At 25.4% G+C, this 26870-nt stretch overlaps 9 protein-coding genes across 9 annotated transcripts; 7 read left to right on the top strand and 2 right to left on the bottom strand.

Moving 5' to 3' along the window:
* Positions 1 to 449: 449 nt before the first annotated feature.
* Positions 450 to 2141, bottom strand: OCT59_010173 (uncharacterized protein). Its single transcript, XM_066132857.1, has one exon. The coding sequence runs from the start codon at positions 2037 to 2039 to the stop codon at positions 546 to 548; it is 1494 nt and encodes a 497-aa protein (XP_066000463.1). The 5' UTR covers positions 2040 to 2141; the 3' UTR covers positions 450 to 545.
* Positions 2142 to 6877: 4736 nt separating this feature from the next.
* OCT59_010172 (uncharacterized protein) lies at positions 6878 to 7396 on the bottom strand (the record flags this gene model as incomplete). Its single annotated transcript, XM_066132856.1, has 2 exons — positions 6878 to 7241; positions 7329 to 7396. The coding sequence occupies 2 exons, from the start codon at positions 7394 to 7396 to the stop codon at positions 6878 to 6880; spliced, it is 432 nt and encodes a 143-aa protein (XP_066000462.1).
* Positions 7397 to 14601: 7205 nt separating this feature from the next.
* On the top strand, positions 14602 to 16311 carry OCT59_010171 (uncharacterized protein). Its single transcript, XM_025314735.2, has one exon. It carries the CDS (start codon positions 14783 to 14785, stop codon positions 16226 to 16228), a length of 1446 nt encoding a protein of 481 aa, XP_025184410.1. The 5' UTR covers positions 14602 to 14782; the 3' UTR covers positions 16229 to 16311.
* A 1203-nt stretch (positions 16312 to 17514) lies between these two features.
* OCT59_010170 (uncharacterized protein) lies at positions 17515 to 18994 on the top strand (the record flags this gene model as incomplete). The annotated part of the gene is made up of 1 exon (XM_025314737.2): positions 17515 to 18994. One exon carries the CDS (start codon positions 17515 to 17517, stop codon positions 18868 to 18870), a length of 1356 nt encoding a protein of 451 aa, XP_025184412.2. The 3' UTR covers positions 18871 to 18994.
* A 636-nt stretch (positions 18995 to 19630) lies between these two features.
* On the top strand, positions 19631 to 20071 carry OCT59_010169 (uncharacterized protein; the record flags this gene model as incomplete). The annotated part of the gene is made up of 1 exon (XM_025324779.2): positions 19631 to 20071. One exon carries the CDS (start codon positions 19631 to 19633, stop codon positions 20069 to 20071), a length of 441 nt encoding a protein of 146 aa, XP_025184413.2.
* A 245-nt stretch (positions 20072 to 20316) lies between these two features.
* On the top strand, positions 20317 to 20982 carry OCT59_010168 (uncharacterized protein; the record flags this gene model as incomplete). Its single annotated transcript, XM_066132855.1, has 1 exon — positions 20317 to 20982. One exon carries the CDS (start codon positions 20317 to 20319, stop codon positions 20980 to 20982), a length of 666 nt encoding a protein of 221 aa, XP_066000461.1.
* A 1635-nt stretch (positions 20983 to 22617) lies between these two features.
* OCT59_010167 (uncharacterized protein) lies at positions 22618 to 23283 on the top strand (the record flags this gene model as incomplete). The annotated part of the gene is made up of 1 exon (XM_025334013.2): positions 22618 to 23283. The coding sequence occupies one exon, from the start codon at positions 22618 to 22620 to the stop codon at positions 23281 to 23283; it is 666 nt and encodes a 221-aa protein (XP_025184414.1).
* Positions 23284 to 23386: 103 nt separating this feature from the next.
* Positions 23387 to 24028, top strand: OCT59_010166 (uncharacterized protein; the record flags this gene model as incomplete). The annotated part of the gene is made up of 1 exon (XM_025314738.2): positions 23387 to 24028. The coding sequence occupies one exon, from the start codon at positions 23387 to 23389 to the stop codon at positions 24026 to 24028; it is 642 nt and encodes a 213-aa protein (XP_025184415.2).
* A 444-nt stretch (positions 24029 to 24472) lies between these two features.
* Positions 24473 to 25882, top strand: OCT59_010165 (uncharacterized protein; the record flags this gene model as incomplete). Its single annotated transcript, XM_025314739.2, has 1 exon — positions 24473 to 25882. One exon carries the CDS (start codon positions 24473 to 24475, stop codon positions 25880 to 25882), a length of 1410 nt encoding a protein of 469 aa, XP_025184416.1.
* Positions 25883 to 26870: the final 988 nt, after the last annotated feature.

The following is a 26870-nucleotide window of genomic DNA, read 5'->3' as shown; positions in this document are numbered from 1 at the left end:
TATTAAAATAAATAACAGTCGATAACACTTGATAATGTTTATATAATTAATAAACTACTCACCGCATTACCGTCAAAATCATAATATCTATTATATTCTTTAATAGTATCGATCGACCGAAAATATTAGTGATCTTTAATCTCCATGTTATTCTAATGCAACGTGTTGACAGGGAACAGAAGCCCTAAAGATGAAGCTATATCAGTAGAAAAAAAAGAGAGAGAAACATAATATTATGAATAAAAAAAATTCCCTTCTTTGCTAATTATCACGCGCTACAAACTTAACTTCATTACTTACAGACAAAATCTTCATTCATCAAAAACGTTAAAATAATATTGCCGAAATCTAATTTGATTGTTAGGATAATTTTAATCTTTCGTATAAATGAACCCAAATTAAAAGTCAAGTCAAAATAATATCATCAAAAACATCTACATTGCATAACATGTCTTTTATTATGTAATATTACTAATTTTATTAGATTATGTTTGTAATAATAATAATAAAAATAATAATAGAATTTAAGTTTAATCCAATGTTTTCTAAAAATGCATATGTTCTTTATCAACAAATTTAAAATCTTTAATTACACCATCTTTCTTATATCTGTTGATTATTTCCGCATATTCCGCGAGATCTTCTTTAATGTAACCAAGATCACACGTGAATATAGAAAGTGCAGGCCGTCCTCTCAAATTTTCTAAGAAATCCTCTAAGGTTTCAGAAGTAAATCTAAAATGTTCAAAAAATCTAATTTCCCTTAGATTAGTCGATGATGATCTAATTAGTGCTCTCAATAATTTTTCTCTATCCACTGTCATTTGTTCATGTGATTTTTCACTGACATTTGATATACTTATTGCCAATATTCTTAATTTTTGACAGCGCGTCAGTAATTTTTCGAACTCGACGAAATGATCATCTGATGATGGAAATGCTAGTGATAAATATTCAATTAATGGACAATGTTCATAAACTGCATTGATAAGAATAAGAGATTCTTCGTTAAAATTATCTTCAACAACATCATAATTATTGACTAAAATTCTCCTGAGAAGTCCGCCGCTATTTTTAATTATACAGGCGACTGTGCTGATTAAAGTAATATCATCTAATTGAAATGATTCAAGATTAGGATAATCCGAATTTTTCAATTGTTCATCATAACTATAATCAAATATGGGATGAAAATTAAGTTTCAATGTTTTTAAATTATGAAACTCTGAAAGTATCCTTGATGGAAATGTGAATTCATATTCTTCTTGAAAGTTCGTAATAAAATGAATAAGAGTATCCGCTTTTTTCGCCAACGCCAAGAAGGTTTCTTCATAAATATCGACAATATCAAAATATTCCTCAAATTCGTCACAATCATCCTCCCACTCAAAGTATTTTAACTTCCGTTGAACTTCAATTAACTTAATAATTCCTCGGTTAACCTTTGGGGATGCATTAAAAATAATTAGTTTTTCAATTTTATTACAAATACGTGCCAATCCATAAAAATACGAGGAATCAATTGATGTATCACATGTTAATTCACAAAGCGAATCAAGACAAGCCATAGCTCTTGGGAAATAAAAGATTTGATGTTCAATTGATCTCATATCCAAATACTTCAGTTCGGAGAATTTTCTCATAAAGAGATTATAAACTTCTTGTTGTAAAAGAAACTGATTATAAGCAAGACAAGATCCGATAGAAATTATTTCGTTAATTACATTCACGTTCATACTTCTACAGAAAGATAAATAATCAAATAAAAATGGTCGATATGAATGTGAAACTGGAGATAATTTTATCCCTTGTCTTGATAGAAAATCTTTAATATCATCGGAGAAAGACAATGTAATAATGTTGAATAAGAAATTTTTACTTCGATAATTAATATTATAGCGCCAAGGATTCTTCCAGAGAATCGGAATCGCGGTTTCACACCAGAGTCTATTAACTATTAGACATGAAAAAAGAGATTTTGGATCATCTTGTATTTCTTCAAATAACACGAAAAGAATATCTTTATTAAGCTTGGACATTCTTATCTCAAACAAAATTTACGAGAAAGAATTAAATGGCTACAACGCATTATGAATTTAACAAAAATCCATATTTGGTTTATTTGATTTATTATAAGCGCCAAAATTGAATCGATCCGAAAATGATACACACAGATATTACCTATTATATATTCATACATAGACACGTAAATTTGGTTTTTTCTTTCTTTTCTTTCAAACGGTATGCTTATTATAGAATTTAACACTCAAATATTAATTTATACAATAAAAAAATTTGAAATCTTGTTTGAGTGTCTAATTTAAAAGGAATTATTTTTTAAAGATATGTTTTAAATTATGGAATTCTTATTTTTAGGTAGTTTTGTCAATTATTCTACCTAGGCTCGCGTTTCTCATAATTAATTTTCAAAATCTTAACTAGTCGTATTAAATAAAACATATTTATTGGAAACAAATATAATTAGATGAATAAAATGTTGGTATTATCGAACTTTTAGGAAGAAATTTATATTTGGGAAATGGAAAATTTCACCAAACTTCTTTACTATCAAAATTGATCATACGATGATTTCAAAGCAACTGGAAGATATCTTAAGAAAAGGTTTGTTTTTTAATTAAATATATTTGTTTGATTTATGTTCAAGGATATTATCAGGGCTTACAAATACTCTTAAATTTTCTAGTTTATAATTGATGACAGTTAGCAGTCATATTAGATGAAATCTGTTATTATTTTGAACCTGTGATGGGCGATGTCAGAAATTCTGTAATAATCTCCAAAATTGACATTTTGTCCATTGGAATACAGATTTTTACTCTTTATCATTAGGAGATTCAGCTTACTAACTAAAACCATCAAATTAGTGAATTAGTGATAGTTTTATGTTCATCTACTTAAAGAATACAATAAAAAAATTATACCTTTGCGTATAATTACTCTTCTATCTAAATTATTTAGTTATTGTTATTTTAAATGAATATACTACCTTCCTTCATAGTGATGTTCCAATGTAAATATAAAATCTCTAGCTTTAGAAAAAAGGCTTCCAACACTTCTAGCATTTACTAAAATCTTATTTCTGTTATATATATCATTCAGATCAATAAAATTCTTATCTAATGTAAGTGTCAAATATAATGAATTTTACCAATGAGTTTTTCTTTGATGATATAATAATAATTAATTAAAATTTTCTGAATTTACTTTTACTCCTTCTAGCTATATAGGTAACTGTATCAATATATTAGCATAAGTAACATTTACCTAATTGAAAGATGTTGATTTTGATAATCAAGTATTGAAATTGAAATTATATATAAGCAATAAAATTAGAATTAGGATTTGAAATTTTGAAAATCTGGAAATATTTCCCAAAAAATCTAAATAAAGTAAAAAAGAGTATTCACTTTTTTACTAATTCAAGAAATATACTTTGTATTAATTATCATCATAAAAAAATTTTCAAGGTATTTTAAATTCAATTGATCTTAAAATTAAATATTAATTTGAGAAATTTCCTTATAGTAAAGAAATTGTAAAAACAAAAGATTCAATAGTAATAATATTATTAATTACTTTTTCATTCATATTTCCTATTATTTAATAATAAAGGTAATTAAATTTTCTATTTTATTATTTTATTATAATTATTAGATATACTTATTTGTTATTTTAGATTTAATATTTAAATATAAATAAAAACTAGTTAATAGATCATGTTTAATTTAAAAAAAATTGTTTTTTAAAAATATATTTAAATATAAAATTCTTATTTTTAGATAGTTTTGTTAATTACTTTATTTAGGCTTTAAAGTTTTAATGAAATAAATTAAAAATTTTACATCATAAAAATTTTCTATAATTTTTATTAATTGCTATTTACTGATAACAAATATTTAATTTTTTTGTTATTTTTTAGCTACTTTAATATAAAAAAAAGAATTACAATACTAAGTTAATTAAAAATTAAATGAATAAAGTCAATAATTCAAAAAAGTTTTTAAAAGAAATTTATTTATTAAACTACTTTACTATCAATATTAATTATATAATAATTTCAAAGTAACTAGAAAATATTTTAAGAAAAATTTGCTTTTTTAGTTAAATATATTTTTTTTAATTTATACTTAAGAATTATTAATAAAATCTAAACATCTTTTATTTAATTTATAAATAATATATAATTAAAAGGACTAATTTTACATTCACCTCTGGTGAATTTTACCTTGATCTGCAATGCATTAAAATTTTAAATTTACCCTAGTGAAATTCACCAGATGATTTCATATTACACAAATGTGTAACGCATATTTTGTTTTTTGCTTTCTTATAGTATTATTTTCAAAATGACCAGCTTTTACTGGAACTTCTTAAGGTAATATTTTTTTATTTTCTTATTACTTTGCTAGTTTAATGTTCTTTTTCTTTTATGCTAACTTGTTAACTTGTTTTACAAAAATAACAATTTCAAATAACTTCAAGAAGTTTAAGGTAAAATTCACTTTTATTGCTAGTATTTTTATCTTTCTATCATTCATTCCCTTTGCTTTCACTTTGTTTTTAATTATCCTTTTCATTTATCATTATTCCTTTCGCTCTTATATTATTTTTCATCACTCCATATCGCTTCATATTTTTTATTACTTCATATCATTCCATATCGGTTTTCATCACTCTATATCGCTCCATATCGTTTTTCATCACTCCAATTCATTTTGCAACATTCCACTTTATTTTTCATCATCTTAATTCACTTTGTATTGTTTCATTTTATTTTACATCTGTTTTTATCAACCTATTTCACTTTCATTTCATTTTTTATTATTATAAAGGATTATATATATTATGCATTATTATACTTATAGGTTTTAAATTAATAAAAAATCTGGATTAAATGGTTAGTGGATGGGTGTAATAGTTTAATTGAAGTTATGTTAATATTCTTGTAATTTAAAAAAAACTTTTTGTCAATAAAACTTTAAAATTTTATGCTTAAATGGTTAATAGAAAAAACTTTTTTTTACATATTTATTCAAACACAAAAAAAATTTGATGCAATGAATTTTACTAAATTTTAATATAATAATAAATATCACATGATATGGTGAAATTCACTTTGGTGAACGTTAAAATGATCCTAATTAAAATATATTTTTACAATAACTTAATTAATATTAATATTAAAAATGCAATTTTATTACTATTAAATTCTTCTTATTAAGATAAATCTAATAATATAAATAAGAATGCTTGCCAAAACTATTTTTCAAAATTTTAGTTTAGTTAAAATTCAATCTGAATCTATTTTAGTATTTTTTATAATAAATTAATTGCTTAAACTGTTTTTATGCTTTTTCAAAATTAATTATTATTTAGAAAAGTTTAGAATTTACTAATTTTTTTATTAAAAATAAAGTTTTTGAGTTTCAAATTTTTGAATTTTATCATTAAATGAATTTCAGGTAGCAATACTAGATATAAATTTTATTAAAATCTAGTAAATCTTTTAAAAATAAGAAATGTAGAATAACTTCAATATAAATTATATTAAAAATATTTAGGATTTTCTATTAATATTAACAGTTAAGACTTATAAAATATTTTTAAAATTTCCAATTTATAATTAATACAATTAATAGCTATATTAGATAAAATTTATTATTATTTTAAATCTATTATAGATATAATATTAGAACTTTTATAATAATAATAATTTTTAAAATTAATATTTGTTTATTGAAACATAATTTTTTTTTATTTTATAAGGTCTAAGTATTTTTTATTATTAGAAAATTTGTCACACTAACTAAAATTATTAAATTAATGATAGTTTTTTATTTATTTATTTAAAAAATATAATAAAAATTATATCATTACATATATATAATTACTTTTTTTTATCTAAATTAAGTTGTTATTTGAAAAAAAAAATAACAATAAAAATTCTTTTATTTATAATATTATTATTTATTAGCAAATTTTTTCAGATTAGATTTTAGCAAATTACTACTTTTTTTAATACAATTTTATAAAAATTTGTATAATATTGCAAATGCAACTTTTTATATATTTTATATTTTTTAATAATATTTTTGCAAAAATCTGTAATAATTTCCAAAATTATAGATTTATAAAAATTTATAAATTCTTTAGAAATTTTCAAATTTAATTTAATTTTAATAAATATTTATATATAAACTTCAATATATAAATTTATTAAGAAATGATTAAAAAATAAGGATAATTTTAACGCTCACCCCGGGTGAAAATCACCTGGTCATGTGACATCGAATTTTACGTTTCAAAAAAAAAATTAATTTATTTTTTAATATAATAAATAACATATGTATTATCAGTTATATAATTTACATTAATAAATCTCGTTTATAACAACAAATAATGTTTTTATTAGTATTTGAATTACATTAAAATTACATCAAAAATATCTGTCGTTCTCCTCTCCGATTATAATTTTCTAATATAGAGTTACAATACATAAAAATCTACGCTGCTCTCATATTAATTAAAGTAGTTATTAGTACAATAAAAAATCAAATAAAGAGTGCACTCTGGTATAAAACTATGGAAGTATAGTATAATACCTCTATATTTCCCATCCCTAGCATTTGGACACTTTTTCTGGTAATGACCAGGTTTTCCGCATAACAGACACCTGCGTTGACTCTTTGCCACTTGATAATTTGGATCATTCAGGTTTTCTTGCATCGGGACCCGTTTTTTTGATAATTCCATAGCGCTCTTCAATCTTTTCTTTGAGGGAGCACCTCGTATTTTAGTAACATTAGGATTAGTAATCTGCCCAATTAAGTGCTGTTGTAAAGGAATAATTATATTGCTAGTATCTTGTCTCCGATTGATCTTCTGTATAATTATTCACTTCTAAATTATTATTAGTATGATCATTTCTTTCTGATTGTATTTCATGTTTGGCTGCAATAAAATCTTTTAGTATCTTAATTAATTCTTCATCAGTTTTTGTTTCCAAAGCAACATTTATAGCAGTTTTTGCTGTAGAAAATGCAACTCCAAATCGATTTCTTTTGGAATTATTTTGGCGTATGATTTCATTAGGTTGAATATGTTCTACTCCTTGAAAATAACGCAAACTTTGAAGTGTAAAGTTATTTTGAGGTGGTGGCACTGATGATGTTGAAGTATCTACAGGTTCTATTGCAGAAAGAACTGGTGAATTTTCAAAACTGCAATCCAAATTAGTTATGTTATCTTTGTATATCAGCAGGTATCGTGCTGATATGAAATTTTGCCGAACTTGAATATAACATTACCCTCCAGAAATGGCGACAGATAATGCCTTTTGTAACTGTTTCCATGCAGGTACAGAGGTGAGTTCCATCAGATAACAGTGCCACTAAATTTTCACGTTGTGATAATCCACCTATACGACGTATTCTCCATGTTTCAATAATATTCCCAAGTTCAATACCACTTAGAAGTGATTGTAATGTTACTTGGGGTTCGTCAACTAGATTCTCTACAAAATCAGTACTGGTGGTATTAGACTCCAAATCCTATATAATATATAACAAATGAAGTAAATATTAATATTTTCATATCAAACTTAAACACATGATTTGCGAAATGATTTATTACCTCAATAAATGATGTTACCAATTGACCTTCATAAGTAAATGACTGAGAAATCTGAAACCTTTGCCATGACAATACAAGTGGCGTTAAGAAATGGATAAGAATTACGTCAATATTAGAAAAAAACTGGGATGATAAATGAGGAATCCCAACTGTTGTTTGACGTGCTTTAAGATCAATTAGTTGACAATATTTGGATTCACTTTCATGTCTTTTGTCAATAGCTTTTTCAACGTCACAGAGAGTGCTAGTGCTGTTTACTGCTTTCTTGATAATAGCATTAAAAGATTCAACGCTTTGAGTCTTCTGTATTCCACCATTAAATTGGAATGGTAAATAAGATTTAGCCCAACTAGAACGATTAGGATATAAAGCTTTTGTCATATAAGATTGACATTCTGGAAATAAATCTATCATTGATTTCCATTTTTGTTCAAATAATTCAATACTTAAAGCATTTCGACATGAATAAAATGCTTTACTAAAAGAAAGAAAATTTTCGCCTAATTTTGCTTTAAGATGTTTTATAATATTCTGCCATATATGAAAAAGACAGTGAAAATGAGGTGTTACCGGGAAAAACGTGAGATGCTGCATTGATTAGACCAGGTTCAGAATCAGTCCAAAATGATTTTGGAGCCAAATTATTAGTTGCCTTTGTTAAGCATTGCAGGATCCACGTATATGTAGATGCCGAATCTGCAAGTCCTACCTTAGAAGTGCGTTTTTGCCAAACATTCCAGAACCTTCCATAATTATCCCCTGACTATGAATACACTTAGATACATGTTGTATTTGTTAGTTTTGCATGTATTGTCATTCAATAATACATCATGAAAATGGTGATACAAGTCCTGCTGCTCAGATGACATCCAAAAAATGCCCGATAAATGACGTTCATTACCAGAGTGACGAATGAACACTTTCCAATTCGGATCCTCAGTCATTTTTTCAAAAAGACTATTAAGAAATGAACCAGAGTCTGGAGATTCATCTTTACAATTTTCACGTAGCTTATAGATTGAATTATAGACATCTTGCTTATGAAAAACATGATGTGGATGTTTTTTCTTAAGAATCTCTAATTGTATAATGGGCGCAACCTTGCAATCTGTAAAAAATCTCAAATCCCGTACCTATGTCATCATTGAATTGACGATATCTTGCATTAAGATGAGCAATCTCAGTGGGATTTAATTCATGATTATGTACATCTACTAATGTTGTACATCTTATTTGTTGCTCTGTTTTTGGTAATTTGAAGTTGCAATGCCACTCGCATCCTGTTTTGTTAGAGTCTCGCACATGATGTTCATTCTGATCAATTTTCTTACGTGCCTCATAATTACCACTTAGAGAACAACGAAATGATTTGCGACGGGTAATAGTATGATCATTTAAGTCTTTATCATTTCGATAAACCTGATAACCAAAGCCTCTTTCTAGGCAATATTCATGTATAAATCTATCAATTTGCAAGGATAAGCGATACTGCATTAATTATCACATCTTTATAAACGAAAATAGTTTAGTGAGACAAACATTTATTTGAAAGTGTTTGTATGACATACAAATAGGGTGAAAATCACCCGAGGTGAAATGAAATTTAAAAATAATTAAATTCACCTCAGGTGAAAAAAAATTTAAAATCACCCGAGGTGAAATAATATTAAAATTTATTTAAAATAACCCTAGGTGAAATTAAATTTAAAAATTAAAGTAATCACCTCGGGTGATTAAAATTAAAAATAACCTGGGGTGAATTTTAAATTAATTCAAAAAATAAATTTTTTACAATACATTTATTAAAAAATATTTTTATATACAAAAAAGTATTTTTTTTACATTACTTTCAGTTAAAAAAATATTTATTTTTTGCAATATCTGAAAAAATAATTTATTAATTAAATAATATTAAAAGAAAAATTATTGGATATTTTTTAAAGTATTTTTATTAGATTTCAAAGTTTTTGAATTAGCAAATTAATCTAATATTTAGTTTGTAATATATAAAAATATTAAATTAAAAAAAAAATTTTTATATAAAATATTAAATATTTTTTTTTACTTATTTTTGCAGTTTTTTTAAGTATTTTAAAGATAAATTTTGAAAAAAACTTTTATTTTTTTTATAAATTTAAAATATTAAAAATATAGATTTTGGATTTTTTTTAAAAAAAATAATAATATTTATTATAAGTTTAAAGTATAAATTCTTATATTAAATATAAGGAATATGTTTTTTTCGTACCTGCAATCTCCCTTTTTTGGTAATTTTTATATATTAATTATGTTGATCATTTTTATCACATGACTTCGTTAAGATTTCCCATTTTTTAAAAAATCCTTGCATGAGACCTTATGCACTTACTATGTACTATAAGAAACCTTATACTATACGTATTTTTGACTGTTCTACAAGTTTTCTTAATATATCAAAAAGGATTTAGAATGTCATTTTTGACTTTTATATGTAACATATTATAGGGGTGCAACATAACGCAGGTGTAATAAAAAACAAAATCCTTAAATATATATATAAATATTTCTTATATTTTACTTTTTTCTTTAATTGTTTTTCCATTTTTCTTTTTCTTGGTATTTTTCATTACATTTTCTTTTTTTTATTTTATTACATCTTTTTTTATTATTATACTTTAATTATTTTAAATATACTAAAATAATCTATATAAGTGAAAATAAAATATATTTATTTATAAATTTATAAGAAGATGCTGATAAAAGTTATTTATAGATCATATAAAATTTTCAAAAGTTACTTATTTTAAAGGTATTTTTTAAAAAATTTTTTATTCTACATACTTCTGTTTTTAAATAATCTGTTAATTGAATTTAATGAATTATCTATTATTGGATTTGCTTTAATAAAAGGAATTTAATGATACTATTGACTACTATATAGTATTTTTAAAAGTAAATTAAAATTCAGATATTATTCACCATCTATGCCACTGGTAAAAAAATGATTTATCCTACACATATCTTACACATATTGGGTACTTAAAATGTAGAAAATCATACACAAATAATACACATATCATATACATATCGGGTACTAATATATATATCATACATATATCAGGTACCTGATAGGTATACTATATATATAAGTACCCGATATGTGTATGATATGTGTATTATTTGTGTATGATTTTCTACATTTTGAGTACCCGATATATGTAAGATATGTGTAGGATATGTGTAGGATAGACCATTTTTTTACCAGTGATGTTTAGTGATAAATAGTTATGATATGCACAATATACTATATAATATAATTTTGGCTGAAATTGTACTTCTGATAAAATTATGTCTTAATTTTGGCCAAAATATATAATGTGTATTATATATATAATGCACATAATATACATGCCACCCAAATTATTTTGAACTGCTATAATTATAAGTAAAATCCTAAATTCAATTATGATATCCCAAATTATTTTGGCATTTTACATAGTAAATTATATATAAATTGAATAAATTACAGCATCTCAAATTATAATTATAGTATTCCAAAATAATTTGGGCAGCATGTATAGCATATAATACGCATTATATGTATTATAAATCAAATTTTTCCATTTTGCCCATCTCTATCTATGCTACCTAGTTCTTAAATAATATTCCAAATATAACATCTAATAATTTACCACTTTTCATATAATTTATATTTAAATATAGTATCTAGTTTTTCATAAAATACCTGTGAATATTATTCAATTTAAAATATTGAGTTCTTGAATAAGACTCTAGGTATTATATGCAGTAATCAACAGTATTTACTATTAGCTAAGTTATTACAAATTAAAATTTAACTATATATATTTATTATTTAATTAGGTGAAAAATGTTTAGAATTCTCCTATAAATATCAGATTTTTTGCAGATTTACAATAAGTTAATTAGGAATTTTTTGAAGTAATATTATATTATATAAAAATTAAAATACAGTATATTAGAACTTACTTTTTAATTTTTAATAAATTTGTAAATATTAACGTTTCTATAATAAAATTAGTTGATTGTAAAATAGTATAGTATAATATGAAATGGTTTTATAGAATAGAGTATAATATATTTTTTAAAAAATCTTTTTATAGCAATACTAAAAGTAAGTTATTAGATATTTTATTAGTTAAAATAATATGAAACTATGTATGAATAGGAGCATAATATACTTACTTTATAAACCTATAAGTACTATTTTCTGTAATTTTACAGTAAGACTGATTTATTAAAAGTTTTTTGGAATAATATAATACATTATAAAGATTAAAGTATGTATGCTTATTTTTTAGTAAACTTGTAAACATCAGCTTTTACTACAAATTCTATAATAAGATATATAATCAACTATTATAGATAACCTCTAAGTTGATTTTTAAAAAATATACTAATCTTAAAAATAATTTTAGATTTAAAATATTTTTATATATAAAAAAAAAATAATTATACACTTTAATATTTTAAGTTAAAGAATTCAAATAATTTTGAATATAATTTAGCTATTAAATAAATTAAGTTGTTTATTATAGAAGATAATTTCAAATTTCAAGTTTTAACTTTACTATAAAAATCAATTTCAAAGCCATTTATACAGTCAATTTTCTATATAGTCATATCTTTTAGGACTAAAAAAATAATATAATTATAAAAATACTATATGGTATAACTAAAAAGTAGTTTTTTTAATAAGTTTATTAGTAGTTTGGGCTAATGTAAATATACTTATAGGGGAATGTGATTATATTTAGATAACTATAGAGGGGATCAACTATATTTTAAATGCAATTAATAATAATCATATGTAAATAAAATTGATGAAAAAAATAAGTGATATGATTTAAAAATATAGATATTTTTTGTTAGAAGTTATTATTTTTTGCCATAAATCTTGAGATTTGGATTGGAAGATAAATACATCAGATATAACCAGTTTTTCTACAATTTAAAAAGAAATCATATTACTCTTTCTTAAATGAATTCAAATAGAATTTCTAGAGGCTAATTATCATTAAAGTTAATATTTGCATTGCAAATTCTTTACATTGACCTAATGTATATAATATTTGAGTATATTTATTAGTGTAAATCAGATATTACACTTAAATTTGACTTTATGAAGGAATTATTAGTTATTAGTAGTTTTTAGGATAATAGTAGTATAATCCATAATAATAATCATACTAATGGCGCCTGTAGCAGTAAAGAGATTAGATTTAAAGCTACAAATTAGAAACACATATTACTTTATTTATATTGAGTAATTCTAAGTAATTGTATATATTAATAGTTTATTATCTTTTATTCTGAGAATATTTACTGTATTGAGCCCAAACTGTCAGAAAAAAAAAATTTTGAAAAAAAACATTAATTTATTAATGAACATTTTAATTAATAATATAAAATCTTTAACAACACATCTAAAATCTTTGAATATGCCATTATTCTTACAGTATATCTATTGATTATTTCCATATATTTTTTCTTTTTCATAGTCAAAATCAGATGTGATTATACAGTAGAAAGTTCATGTTTTCCCTTCCTATTTTCTAAAAATGCTTCAAAATATATCAAAGAAAATTTAAATGTTCAAAAAATCCAATTCCTCCTAGATTTATCGAAGAAGATCTAACCATTATTTTTAATAATTCTCAACATTCTTTTGTGTGATTCTTCTGTCTCATAAATTTATCTGATATAATAATATTTGATTAAAAGGCAATTTTTATAAATTGCGCCAATAAGAATAAGACAGCCTTAGTAAAAGTGATGTTTATCTTTAATAGTATAATAATTATTGATTAGAACCTTTCTGAGATAACCTCCGCTATTTTTAACTAAGCTACCGAATTTATACAAGTACAATTACCTAATTCAAGTATTTTAAGTAAAGGCCAAATTTACTAATTTTTCATAACAAATGTAGGATGAACGTTTTAGTGTTTTTAGATTTTTAGATTGAGTATTTTTTGGGGAAATGTATACTCAAATTCACCTTGAAAATTTGTAATAAAGTGAGCTATCACGTTCCAGGAAATTTTCAATATCATCATTCCACCCAAAATACTTATAAATTCTTTTGAACTTTATAATCAACTTTTAAGATTGTATTGATAATAATTATTTTTTCTATATTATTAGACACTTGCTAGCTCATAAAAATATTCAGGTTCAATTGACATGTCAAATTTTAATTCACAAAGTGAGTCGGACAAGTTTTGCTTTTGGAAGATGAAAGATTTGATATCAATCGTTCTCGTATCCTAATATTTTAATCTAGACATTTTCTCATAAAAAGACTGTAAATTTCCAAGTTTCAATAGCAATAATATCATATTGTTTTATCGGAAATTCTTTAGTGCTATCAGGTAAATAGTTAATAATAATATAATACATTGGCTTTCAAGGTCCTACACAAAAACTTTCACATTAATTTGTTTTACGCGGAAGTTAGTTGATAATTTTCTATTATTATGAAGAAAACTTCTAGATGGGATATGCCATCTATCAATCTAAATGTACATTATAATTTATGATTTATGACTAGACGAATTACAATAAGTATGAAATTTGATTTGACAAAACGTTTGTGTAGCTGCAAATCTGGTTTAATAACGAGAGATATTGTCGGCACAAATGTTTTTTATAAAGATCACAAAACTTTAAATATTAAAGTATTACGATTGAAGTTGGACAAGATCCTAAAACGAAGATACAGTCAACTCTCGTGCACCCGACCGGAAAAAAGCGTTCAATTACAGTATTTCGAGCTGACATGTTATTTTTTGATTATGAGATCATCATTATCATTATCATTCTATTACATATTTGGACTTATAAGAAGCATTTAACATTTTGTATTACTCATGCCTTTTGTGCAATGTATTAATAAGTTGAAATTAATTTTTACTTTCTTATATTCCCACGCACCTTGAATTTCATTTTTTCATAAATTTGAAGGAAAAAAATAATCATCGCTTTCATTATTTGTATATTCCCTGGTGGTTTCATCATCAGGCTTTGTTTGCAAAGCCTTTGTGTTACGTTACTTCTTCATCTTTGTTATATAATAGCATAGCTCGTTCCCTCTTATTTATTGTAAATAATGACAAATATAAATTCTATAAGTGAGCAAGATGATAATTCATCTCCACGAGGAAGATCTTTAGAAAATGATTTTAAACGAATAATAAATGATGAAAGATTTTATGATATTGCTTTAGAATGTTCGGATGGAACGGTTAATGGATGTAAAGTTATTTTAGCAACTCGTTCAGATGTTTTCCACTCATCCATTTTCAATGAATCAACAAAAAGTAATAACAAACTTTCATTTAATGATATTAATACAACAGCAATGAAAGTTATATTGGAATTTTTATATACATCTAAAGTTGAGAACTTAAAGGTTGATAATATCGTTGAAATTTATTATGCATCCGTTCATTTTGACTTGATTGACCTTCAAGATCATATTATCGAATTTATACAACCTTTGATTAATGAAAACGTAGATATTGGAAAAAAACTTTTATCAGAATGTGTTAGAAAGTTCTCCTTAGAAGTCGACAATAAAATGGTTCATATTTTAGTTCAGTGTGTGGCAAAGAATAAATTAGAAAAAAAGGATAGAGATTCATTATCATTAGAAGGTTTAAGATATCTTTTAAAAAAGACCTTTGATGTTCGCATTCCTTTTGCAACATCTGAATTTAATATTTGGGAATATTCTTTAATGAAAGCTATTAGAAAAGTTACACAAAGCAATCCACTCGTTGAAAAAATCTTGGATGATGGAAGTTTTTTTTCAACTTGTGAACCACAAGTAATTGAAGAAATAAAAAATCATATGACTACATTAATTGATTACATTAATTTAAACCGAATGGATGCAAAAGAAATCAAACATATTGAACTGTTTAATATTCATACAATTGAGAAACTCAAAGATGTTTATTGTTCAATAGCAGTAAATGAGGAATCAGGATTTATTCGTGGGATACCCGTTTTTAGGTGGAAAAATGATAATGTGGATAACATGGTTAATGTTTGTAATGATGGATTTACTGTTGAAACGGTTAAGCTATCTGCACCCGCATTGAGAGATTTTAGGGGTAGAGAAGTTACAGGCGTTGTCAGGCCATTTGTACAGCCTAAATCAATATTGGGAGATTTAGTGTTTAAGGGTAGAGGAGTTTATGAGTGGAATATTTCAATTGATAAGATGTATAAACATATCTATATCGGTATATGTGATATTAATGAGAATTTAAATAATGATTTCTCTTTCACTAATTTCCCTTTCAATTATCGACATGGATGGGTTCTTGGATCTGATGGTTATGTTTACCATCATAAAACACAAAAATGGTATGATGCAAAATTTAAAGAAGGGGATAAGGTTACTGTTCTCCTGGATATGAAAAACAGTACTTGTGCATTTTCTGTAAATAATATTAGGAAACTTATAGTTTCTGAATGGGAAATCCCTTCTCAAGTTTATCCTATTGTTTCCTTGGGACATGGTAGTAAAATCACAATCACGTATTAGGTTTACATGCTTTATCTAAAATTTTTTATGAGTTGTTTTACCATAAATATTTAAATTTTTCAATATCTTCAGTGCCTATATATAAAAATAAAAAAAAATACAACATAATTAGGATAGGTAGTTTGTTCTTGTTATTAAAGAGAAACAACTAATCATTTTTCTGTAGCTATGACTTTAAAAATACTAAAAATAAATTACGAATGTTGAACAAATCCGCCGAATTTCAATTACTTGCAAAGATTTAATGATATGAATATCGAGAGTTCAAGTGAATTTTTAAATTTAACCAATTAATTAGTTAATAAAAAAGTTTCTGAATAAATTAAAAAATTCGGTTTTTTAACAGTGAAGAGCCGCAAAGGAATAATTTAATCTGACTAAAAATTCATTATACAAAATTACATTAACAAAAGTCGCTATGATCACATAATTTGAAGTATATAAATATGTGTAATGCACGAAAAGTAACCGGGTATAATTTTGTATGAACTGTGAAGTATATAAATAATGTGTAATGCACGAAAAGTAACCAGAAGAAGCGGGTTTTCTTTATTTAAAGGGGCAAGAGTAAAAAAGTAAGGTTCATTCATTATGCAGTAGGCTTAAAATTCCGTGAAATATATTAAATATGACAAGATATAGTTTCTTTTAAAATTTTTATTAAAAGAACAAGGGAAGAAAGGCTAATGTTTTTTGCAGTTATATTATTATAAGCAAACCACTTCATTTAAGCACTATTATTTTCCACAGTGGCTCGACATGAGATATAAGGTATATTTTTACACTACTATTATAGTTTATCTTAACGTTATCTCTTCTTTAGGACACGGTAGTAAATTGCGAATTGAACTAGAAATTAGATTCAGCACCAGACACACCGCGTCCTTAATAAATTTATCGGATTGGCATGTATGATTTAAACTTTATACTGCTGATATTAATATAGTATTTATATTTAAAAGTTGGTTAATTAAATAATTTTGTACACTCATCAAATTCTTAGACCAGATGAATTACGTTAATAAGTTTAAATAGCGGCTTAAAAAAATTTGTCATGAGTCGATACGTTGATCATCTTTAAAGGGAGCAGCTAAAAATAACATATGATACAGATCAAAGATAATACGTTTTATTATCGCTTCCAAATAATCACGAACATAAATAGTTAGATCAGGTTCACAAAATCCAATTTTGAAAAACAAGACGGCGCACAGTTAGGGAATTTCCCATACTGTATATATATAGAAAATTGAAACAATTTTAAAAATTTTAAAAATTTTTAAATCATGAAAACTGAAAACCATTTTACAAATAATCAAGATAATTTTTCTCCAGGAGGAAGTTCTTTAGAAAAAGATTTTAGAAAACTCATTAATGATAAAAGATTTCACGATTTCGCCATAAAATGTTCAGATGGAAAACCGGTATATGGATGTAAAGCTATTTTAGCGACTCGTTCAGATGTTTTCGACAAATACATTTTCAACAAATCAGCAGAAAGCAAAAATAACTGTTCATTCAAAGATATTAATTCATCAGCAATGAAAGTTATATTGGAATTTTTATATACATCTAAAGTTGAAAGCTTAACTTTTAATAATGCCATTGAAGTTTATTATGCATCCATCCATTTTAAGTTGATTGAGCTTCAAGATCATATTATTGAATTTACAAAATCCTTGGTTAATGGGGACGTGGATATTGGCAGAAAACTTTTATCAGAATGTGTCGAAAAATTCACCCTAAAAGTGGATAATAAAATATCTCATATTTTAGTTGATTGGGTAGCCAAAAATAAATTGGAAAGAGATATAAATGATTCATTATCATTGAAAGGCTTAAGATATCTTTTAGAAAAAACTTTTAATACTAAAATTCCTTTTGCAACACCAGAATTTAATATTTGGGAATATTCTTTAACAAAAGCTATTAGAAAAGTTATGAAAAAAGAAACGCTTGTTAAGGAAATTTTGAATAAAAATTCTTTTTCAATATGTAATCCACAACAAATTGAAGAATTAAACCTTTGTTTAACTCCATTAATTAGTTACATTGACTTAAATCGAATGAATGCAAAAGAAATTAAACAACAGGTTGCACCATTTAATATTTATTCAGATAAAAAGATTAGTGACGTTTATTATTCCAAAGCATTAAATGAAGAACTAGAATTTATTCGTGGAGCACCGATTTTTAAGTGGAAAAATAATGGAATGAATAAACTTTTCAATGTTCCGAATAATGGATTTACTGTCACGGCTTTTATACAGGAATCGGTATTGGGAGATTTGATTTTTAAGGGTAAAGGAGTTTATGAGTGGAATATTTTAATTGAAAAGCTAAATAACAAAGTATACATCGGCATATGTGATATAAACGTGAGTTTAAATAAGAATGATCAAGGTTATCATGGATGGGTTCTTGGATCTGATGGTTACGTTTATCATGAGAAAAAATGGAAATGGTATGACGCAAAATTTAAAGAAGGGGATAAAGTTACCATTCATCTGAATATGAAAAATGGAACCTGTGCATTTTCTGTAAATAACATTAGGAAACCCACAGTTTCTGAATGGAATATATCTTCTCAAGTTTCTCCTATTGTTTCCTTAGGATATGGTAGTAAATTGCGAATTGAATAATATTATATATATTATTATTGAAAAAATGTATTTGTAACAGCCTGTTACATATCTTATTTGTAACATCCTTTTTTTATTTTTTTTTAATAATAAATTTAATATAATATGTGTTTCACAAATTCACAAATAAAATTTTATATGCAAAATTTAATTTGGAAAACTTTTACTTAATGTATTTAAGACAGTTTCATAGACAAAATTTTAAGTTATAAGCAGTTTCTTGAAATTTTTTAAAAAATTCTTTTGTCTTAGTTACACGACTGATCTTTTGGTTTTGTTTACATTACGCCTGATCTTAAATTTTAATTGGATAAAATTGGGGTTGTTACAAATAAGACGCGTAACAGGCTGATACAATTAGATTTATCCATTATTATTAATATCATAATATGATTACTTAATAAAAATAACTTCTGGTTTACTACAAAAGAACATGGTTTGATACGTAAGTGCCTCATGACATCATCTAAATGAGTTTTAAACCTTTTTCGCTTTAGAGCAAAAATATGTAAATCATTTAATACTTAATGTGATTTATCCAAAAATCAGAAATCTCACGCTATGCAAACATTAACAACAAAGAGATCAGGAGCGCCATTGCGATAATTACAAGACTTTTTACATTGTTTATAGTCACAAACATAATTAATTACACAAAATCTAATTTTTGAAAATCAAGACGTCGCATAATTAGCCGTATATAGTGTATAAATATATTCTGTAAATAAAAAATCAGTTTTGAATTTTTTTTTAAAAAAAAATGATAACTAATAATTCTTCCCCAAGAGGAAGATCTTTAGAAAAAGATTTTAAAAGACTAATTGATGATGAAAGATTTCACAATATTGCTATAAAATGTTCGGACGGAGAAACGATATATAGTTGTAAAGCTATTTTAGCGACTCGTTCAGATTTTTTTAACTCATGCATTTTCAATGAATCATTAGAGAGTAATAATAACCTTTTATTCAAAAATATTAATTCAGCAGCAATGAAAGTTTTATTGGAATTTTTGTATACATCTAATGTTGAAGGATTAATAACTGTTGATAATATAGTTGAAGTTTATTATGCATCCATACATTTTGATCTAATTGATCTTCAAGATCATATTATTGAATCTACAAGAAAATTTTCAATGGATAAAAATGTAGATGTTGGAAAAAAACTTTTATCAGAATGTGTTAAAAATTCTCCATAAACGTAGATAATAAAATGTCTCAAGTTTTAATCAATTGGGTGGCCAAGAATAAATTGGAAAATAGTGAAATTGATTCATTGTCTTTAAAAGGTTTAAAATATTTTCTAGAAAAAACTTATGATACTCAAATTCCTTTTGCGACACCAGAATTTAATATTTGGGAATATACTTTAGCAAAATTTATAAGAAAAGTTATACAAAACGAAACAATCATTGAGAGAATCTTGGATAAAAAATCTTTTTCAATGTGTGAACCACAAGAAATTGAAGGAATAAAAAATCATTCAACTCCGTTAATTAAGTTCATTAACTTAAAGCGAATGGACGGAGAAGAAATTGAACAACATGTTGAACCTTTCGGTACTTATCCGACTCAAGAGCTTAAAAAGAGTTATAGTTCCATATTAAATGGTAGAGAGTTAGGATTTATTCGTGGAGTACCTATTTTTAGGTGGAAAAATAACGGATCTAGTTTAAAGATATCTGTTGATGGATTCACCGTTGAAGGTAATGGTCTCGTAAAACCTAAATCGGTATTGGGAAATTTGATCTTTAAAGGTAAAGGCGTTTATGAGTGGAATATTTTAATTGAAAAGCTAAATAACAAAGTCTACATCGGCATATGTGATATTAATGTGAATTTAAATGAAAATGATAAAGTTTATCATGGATGGGTTCTTGGATCTGATGGTTACGCTTATCATGAGAAAAAATGGAAAAGGTGTTGTGCAAAATTTAAAGAAGGAAATAAGATTACTATTCATCTAGATATGAAAAACAAGACCTGTGCATTTTCTATAAATAATAATAAGAAATTTGTAGTTTCTGGATGGCAAAATATTCCTTCTCAAGTTTACCCTATTGCTTCCTTGGGACACACTAGTAAATTGCGAATCGAACCTAAAAATTAGTAAACTCTATCACTTAAATATTGCGTTATTACTTTTTTTTTATCAAAGAATTCTGCAATCGATCATGCCAATCGCTTATATTTTACGTGAATGTAGTATTAGCTGTACCTTAAGTATTGGCGGAAATTCATCGATTTAAGGGTCCAGTATATTACGTCATCATTTGTATATGACCATATGACGATCATTTTATATGATCACGTGACCACGAAATTGACGAGAAAACTCTTGGAAAAATAAAATATTTCCCAACCTACCATATGAATTTTATTAAATATACGTTCAAATAATAAATATAATGCATCCTATCTACATTTTAACCATTTATTAATATTTCTATATATTTTTATGGACAAAACTTAATGAAAATACCATTTGCTTGATTGATATTGTACATTAAAAATAAATAAATAATAACTCCACAAACGCCAAATATATAATTCAAGGTTATTAAATTAATTTATTTGCCTTTCCATTTCATTATAAAATTATAATAATCTAATTATTACTTCACAACACATGAAATATTTTGTATTTAGTTTAAAGGAACAAATACGCTTATTAAGATAATAAAAAAATAAAATGTTATTAGTAAAAATTTTTATTTGAATATGATGCTTGCTAATTTTTTGATATAAATTATTTAACTAATTACTATATTATTAAGTCTCAAAGTTTCGCAAGTTTTAAGTTAATTTAAAGTTAGTCTAATTAGAGAATTCGCAACTTACCTTAGAGAATTCGCAACTACTGTTAACTTCATATGGTAGTTTTTCGTTGTAAACTATATTTATACTATACTTTTTTAAAGTTTATTTGAAAAATCAGAAACTTTGGCTCTCTAACAGATATTTTTAAGCAGGAGTTTGAAAAATATTAAAAAATTTTTTCTTGTAACGAAAGTAAGAAAAAGATGATCTCCAATTTTTTGCCATATAGGGGATGACGTAATATACTGGACCCTTAAAGTCATACATGGACAAATTGTTGGTTTAACAAAGAATAATGAATCAATTCAGATGGTTATCTTTATAAGAGTTATATAAAGATTTGGATGCTAAGGACTTTTTTTATAATAATCGATCACGTGACGGTCGTGACATCGACATCATTTATGTTGATTTCAATGCTTTTTTTGTTAGCATATTAGCTTTTCCTGTAACGACATACTCTGTATTTTTCTTCAAATAATATACATAAACATTAACCGTCACGTTTATATAATCCACGAAGAAAGTGATTTAAATTAATTGACGATGATCGAGCTACAAATTTATCTTACTTCCAATATTAATCGTTTGATTTTTAACGAATGAAGACTCAGATATCGGTAGATCGGTTTACGGTAACCATTATTTTTTTCCTTTTCTGATTTCTGGTAACACCTAGACAAATCCTGAATATATTCCGGACAATACATTTATATGGAGATAAGGAAATGATAATTTTTACTTGTAAAAATGTAATATGCATTCTACTAGCCAATTAGAATCATCCAGAAATTTATTCTTTGACAAAGAAAAATTCTAACTTAAATTAGTTAGACCAGGGAATATTCTAGCCAAATTTTTGGGGAAATTTTACGCCATATTCAAATTTTTTTTTTTTCTTTCATCGTTCGATTAAAATTGTATAATGAAAATTAAAACCGATGCAAATTATAATTCTCCGCGAGGAAGATCTTTAGAAGATGATCTTAGACTATTAATTGATGATGAAAGATTTTATGACATTGCTTTAAAATGTTCAGATGGAGTAACTATATATGGGTGTAAAGCTATTTTAGCAACTCGTTCCGATGTTTTCAGCGCATATATTTTCAATGAATCAGTAGAGAAGAATAATAATCTTTCATTCAATGATATTAATTCAACAGCTATGAAAGTTATATTAGAATTTTTATATACATCTAAATTTGATAGTTTAAATGTTGATAATATTATTGAATCCTATTTCGCATCAATTCTTTTTGATTTGATAGATCTTCAAGAACATATTATAGAATTTACAATAAAATTATCTTTGATGAATGAAAATGAAGATGTTGGTAAAAAGTTATTATCAGAATGCGTTAAAAAATTCTCTTTAGAAGCCGACAATAAAATGTCTCGAGTTTTAATTTATTGGGTAGCAAAAAATAAATTAGAAAAAAATGAAATTGATTCATTATCATTAGAAGGTTTAAGATATCTTTTAGAAAAAACTTTTGATACTCAAATTCCGTTTGCAACACCAGAATTTAATATTTGGGAATATTCTTTAATAAAAGCTATTAGAAAAGTTATACAAAACGCTCATTGACAAAATTTTGGATAAAAGTTCTTTTTCAACTTGTGAACCACAAGAAGTTGAAGAAATAAAAAATCATTTGGCACCAATAATCAGTTATATTGACTTAAATCGAATGGATACAAAAGAAATTAAACAACATGTTGAACCTTTTGGTATTTTTTCAGCTATAGATATTAGTAATGTTTATTGTTCCAAAGCACTAGATGAAGAATTAGAATTTATTCGTGGAATACCTATATTTAAGTGGATAAACTATAAATCAAGTACATCAGATAATCAAATAATTATAACTAATGGTGGATTTGTTGCCGAAGTAATACAACCTAAATCAATATTGGGAGATTTGATTTTTAAGAGTAATAAAAGTAATGGAATTTATGAATGGGATATTTCGATTGAAAAATTATGCGGAAATATCTATATCGGTATATGTGACGTTAATGAGGATTTGGATAAAACTGATCAAAAATATCATGGATGGGTTCTTGGATCTGATGGTTATGTTTATTATAAGAAAAAATGGAAATGGTATGATGCAAAATTTAAAGAAGGAGATAAGGTTACTGTTCATTTAGATATGAAAAACAGAAGATGTGCCTTTTCTATAAATAATAATAAGAAATCTGTGATTTCTGAATGGAATAATATTCCTTCTCAAGTTTATCCTATTGTTTCCTTGGAATGTGGTAGTAAATTGCGAATGGGACCTCAAATAATTTCCATGGATCTGTTAAAAGAAATGATAACGACGTAAATTAAATTAAGTTTATGTGTAGTATGTAAATTTCTATTTTTATTTTATTAGAAAATAGTGGTTTATTATTTATTATATCATAAATGATTTGTGCACTTTATAATAGTGCGACCGCCGTCCGTTCAAAATTATACAATTTTAACTATTTTATGAAATAAAGTTTCATATTATTAATCTCACTAAATAATCTGTTTGGCCATTTTCTATTTTAAAATTTCTTTCACAGTTTTACCAATGATGGTAATATTTATTGTAAAGATAACTAACTTTTATTGATTAGACCAGATGCATGATTGGCTTCATTGCGAGAAAACCACTTGTATGTTACACAATATCAAGCAAACCAAACAAATAGAATAAAATGGCGGTAGAATTCAAAAAAAAAATTTTTGCTTCCAAAATTCTATTTAATAAACATTTTCTTTAGCGACATATTTTCTTACAATGCAAACTGAAAAAGATCAATTACCACGAGGAAGATCTTTAGAAAATGATTTTGGACGATTAATGAATGATGAAAAATTTCACGATATTACCTTAAATTGTTCGGATGGAACGATACATGGATGTAAAGTTATTTTAGCAGCTCGTTCTGACGTTTTCAACTCATCCATTTTCAATGAATCAACAAAAATTAATAACAATCTTTCATTTAATGATATTAGTTCAACAGCTATGAAAGTTATATTGGAATTTTTATATACATCTAAAGTTGAAAACTTAAATGTTGATAATATCGTTGAAGTTTATTATGCGTCCGTTCATTTTGACTTGATTGACCTTCAAGATCATATTATTAAATTTACGAAATCTTTGATAAATGGAAACGTGGATGTCGGTAGAAAACTTTTATCAGAATATGTTGAAAATTTTTCATTAAGAGCGGAAGACAATGAAATGTCTCGAATATTAATTAATTGGGTTGCTAAGAATAAATTGGAAAAAAGTGAAATTGATTCATTATCATTAGAAGGTTTAAAATATCTTTTAGATAAAACTTTTGATACTCAAATTCCTTTCGCGACACCCGAATTCAATATTTGGGAATATACTTTAGTAAAAGTTATAAGAAAGGTCATACAAAACAAAACTCTCGTTGAAAAAATCTTAAATGAAAGATCTCTTTCAATATGCGATACAAAAGAAATTGAAAATGTAAAAAATCTTTTAACTCCATTGATTGGTTATATCAATTTAAATCGAATGGATGTAGAAGAAATCAAACAACATGTTGAACCTTTCAATATTCATACAATTGATAAGTTCAAAGATGTTTATCGCTCTAAAGCAATGAATGAAGAATTAGGATTTATTCGCGGAGTACCAATTTTTAAGTGGAGGAATAATAAAGTAGATAAACAATTAATTACATCTGATGATGAATACACTGTAAAGGCAGTTTGGAAAATTGAGTTTGCGTCAGTGTTGGAAGATTTGGTTACACTTACACATCACAAAATTATATTAGGAGATTTGATTTTTAAAGGTGAGGGAATTTATGAATGGGATCTTTTGATTCGAAAATTATGTGGAAACATCTATATCGGTATATGTGATATTAATGAGGATTTGACTAAAACAACATCTGACCAAAGATACCATGGATGGGTTCTTGGATCTGATGGTTATGTCTATTATAAGAACGAATGGAAATGGTATAATGCAAAATTTAAAGAAGGAGATAAGGTCACTGTTCATCTAGACATGAAAAACAAAAAATGTGCATTTTCAGTAAATAACATTAAGAAACCCATAGTTTCCGAATGGAAAAAGATTCCTTCTCATGTTTATCCTATCGCCTCCTTGGGAGTTGGTAGTGAATTACGTATAGAACCCCATGTGAATAAGAACTAATATGGAGTATATTTTTTTCTTGTTTATTTTAAAGTATTTTTTTTTTTAAAGAAAGAAAACAAACAATAAAAATAATATCTTTTTCTGCTGCAAGTCTGTTATTGCGAATCTGTAATTGAAAGCGTTAAAATTTATAATTGGTTTAGAGGTGCAGATATTGAAACATTTGAAACGTTAACTTTTTTAACGTCAACGTCAGTGGCGTCACATTGCTATGTGGCTTCGTAAAATAGCTTTTTGCCGTAGACTTCATAAGCTTTTGACTAAGCTCTTGATATGGAATGCCTTAGATTTTTAAACTTCGACATGTAATTATAGAATTGGTACACATGCACTTGTGTGTTTTCAAGTTTAGGTTTTTTTTTACGTACTACCATAATGATAAAAAACAGAAATGTCAGCTAACATAACCACTAAACTTCCTATTACTCCATAAAAACAAATATAAATATTAAACTAATGCTAAGAGAGAGTGTCGATCCAATTAATTTAATTAATCCAAAGGAGATAAATAGTACTGTTAATTACACAGTGAAATCCGATATAACGGAACCCCAATAAACCGGAACTGGCCTTATACCGGAACTTTTTTCCGGAACCTAATCACATATATTAAAATAAGTTTGATATAACGGAATTTATTAGTAAAATCTCGATAATAGCTATAAGCCTATAACGGAACAAATAACAGAACGGTTATAATAAAAATGGTTCGATATACCGGAACACGTGACGATTCACAATTTTAAACCAATAAAATTACAGTATTTTCACGTGATACAGATAATCTCATTTTTTTTGAGCAACATGATAATTTTTTTTTATAAAAAATTATTTCGGATAGTAAGAAAAAGCAAAATTTTTTTAAGTTTTGGTAAATTTCAGTGTATAAAATTTCTCAAATAATGTTTTAAATAAAAATAATCTAAATTTTCAATGTTCGTCGCACATGTCGCACAAATAAAAACTTGATATAACGGAATTTCAT

The sequence above is a fragment of the Rhizophagus irregularis genome, chromosome 18 (assembly GCF_026210795.1).
Source record: "Rhizophagus irregularis chromosome 18, complete sequence".
NCBI classification, from domain to species: domain Eukaryota; kingdom Fungi; phylum Glomeromycota; class Glomeromycetes; order Glomerales; family Glomeraceae; genus Rhizophagus; species Rhizophagus irregularis.
Note: the sequence above shows the minus strand (reverse complement) of the source record. Positions and strands in the feature narration are given on the sequence as shown.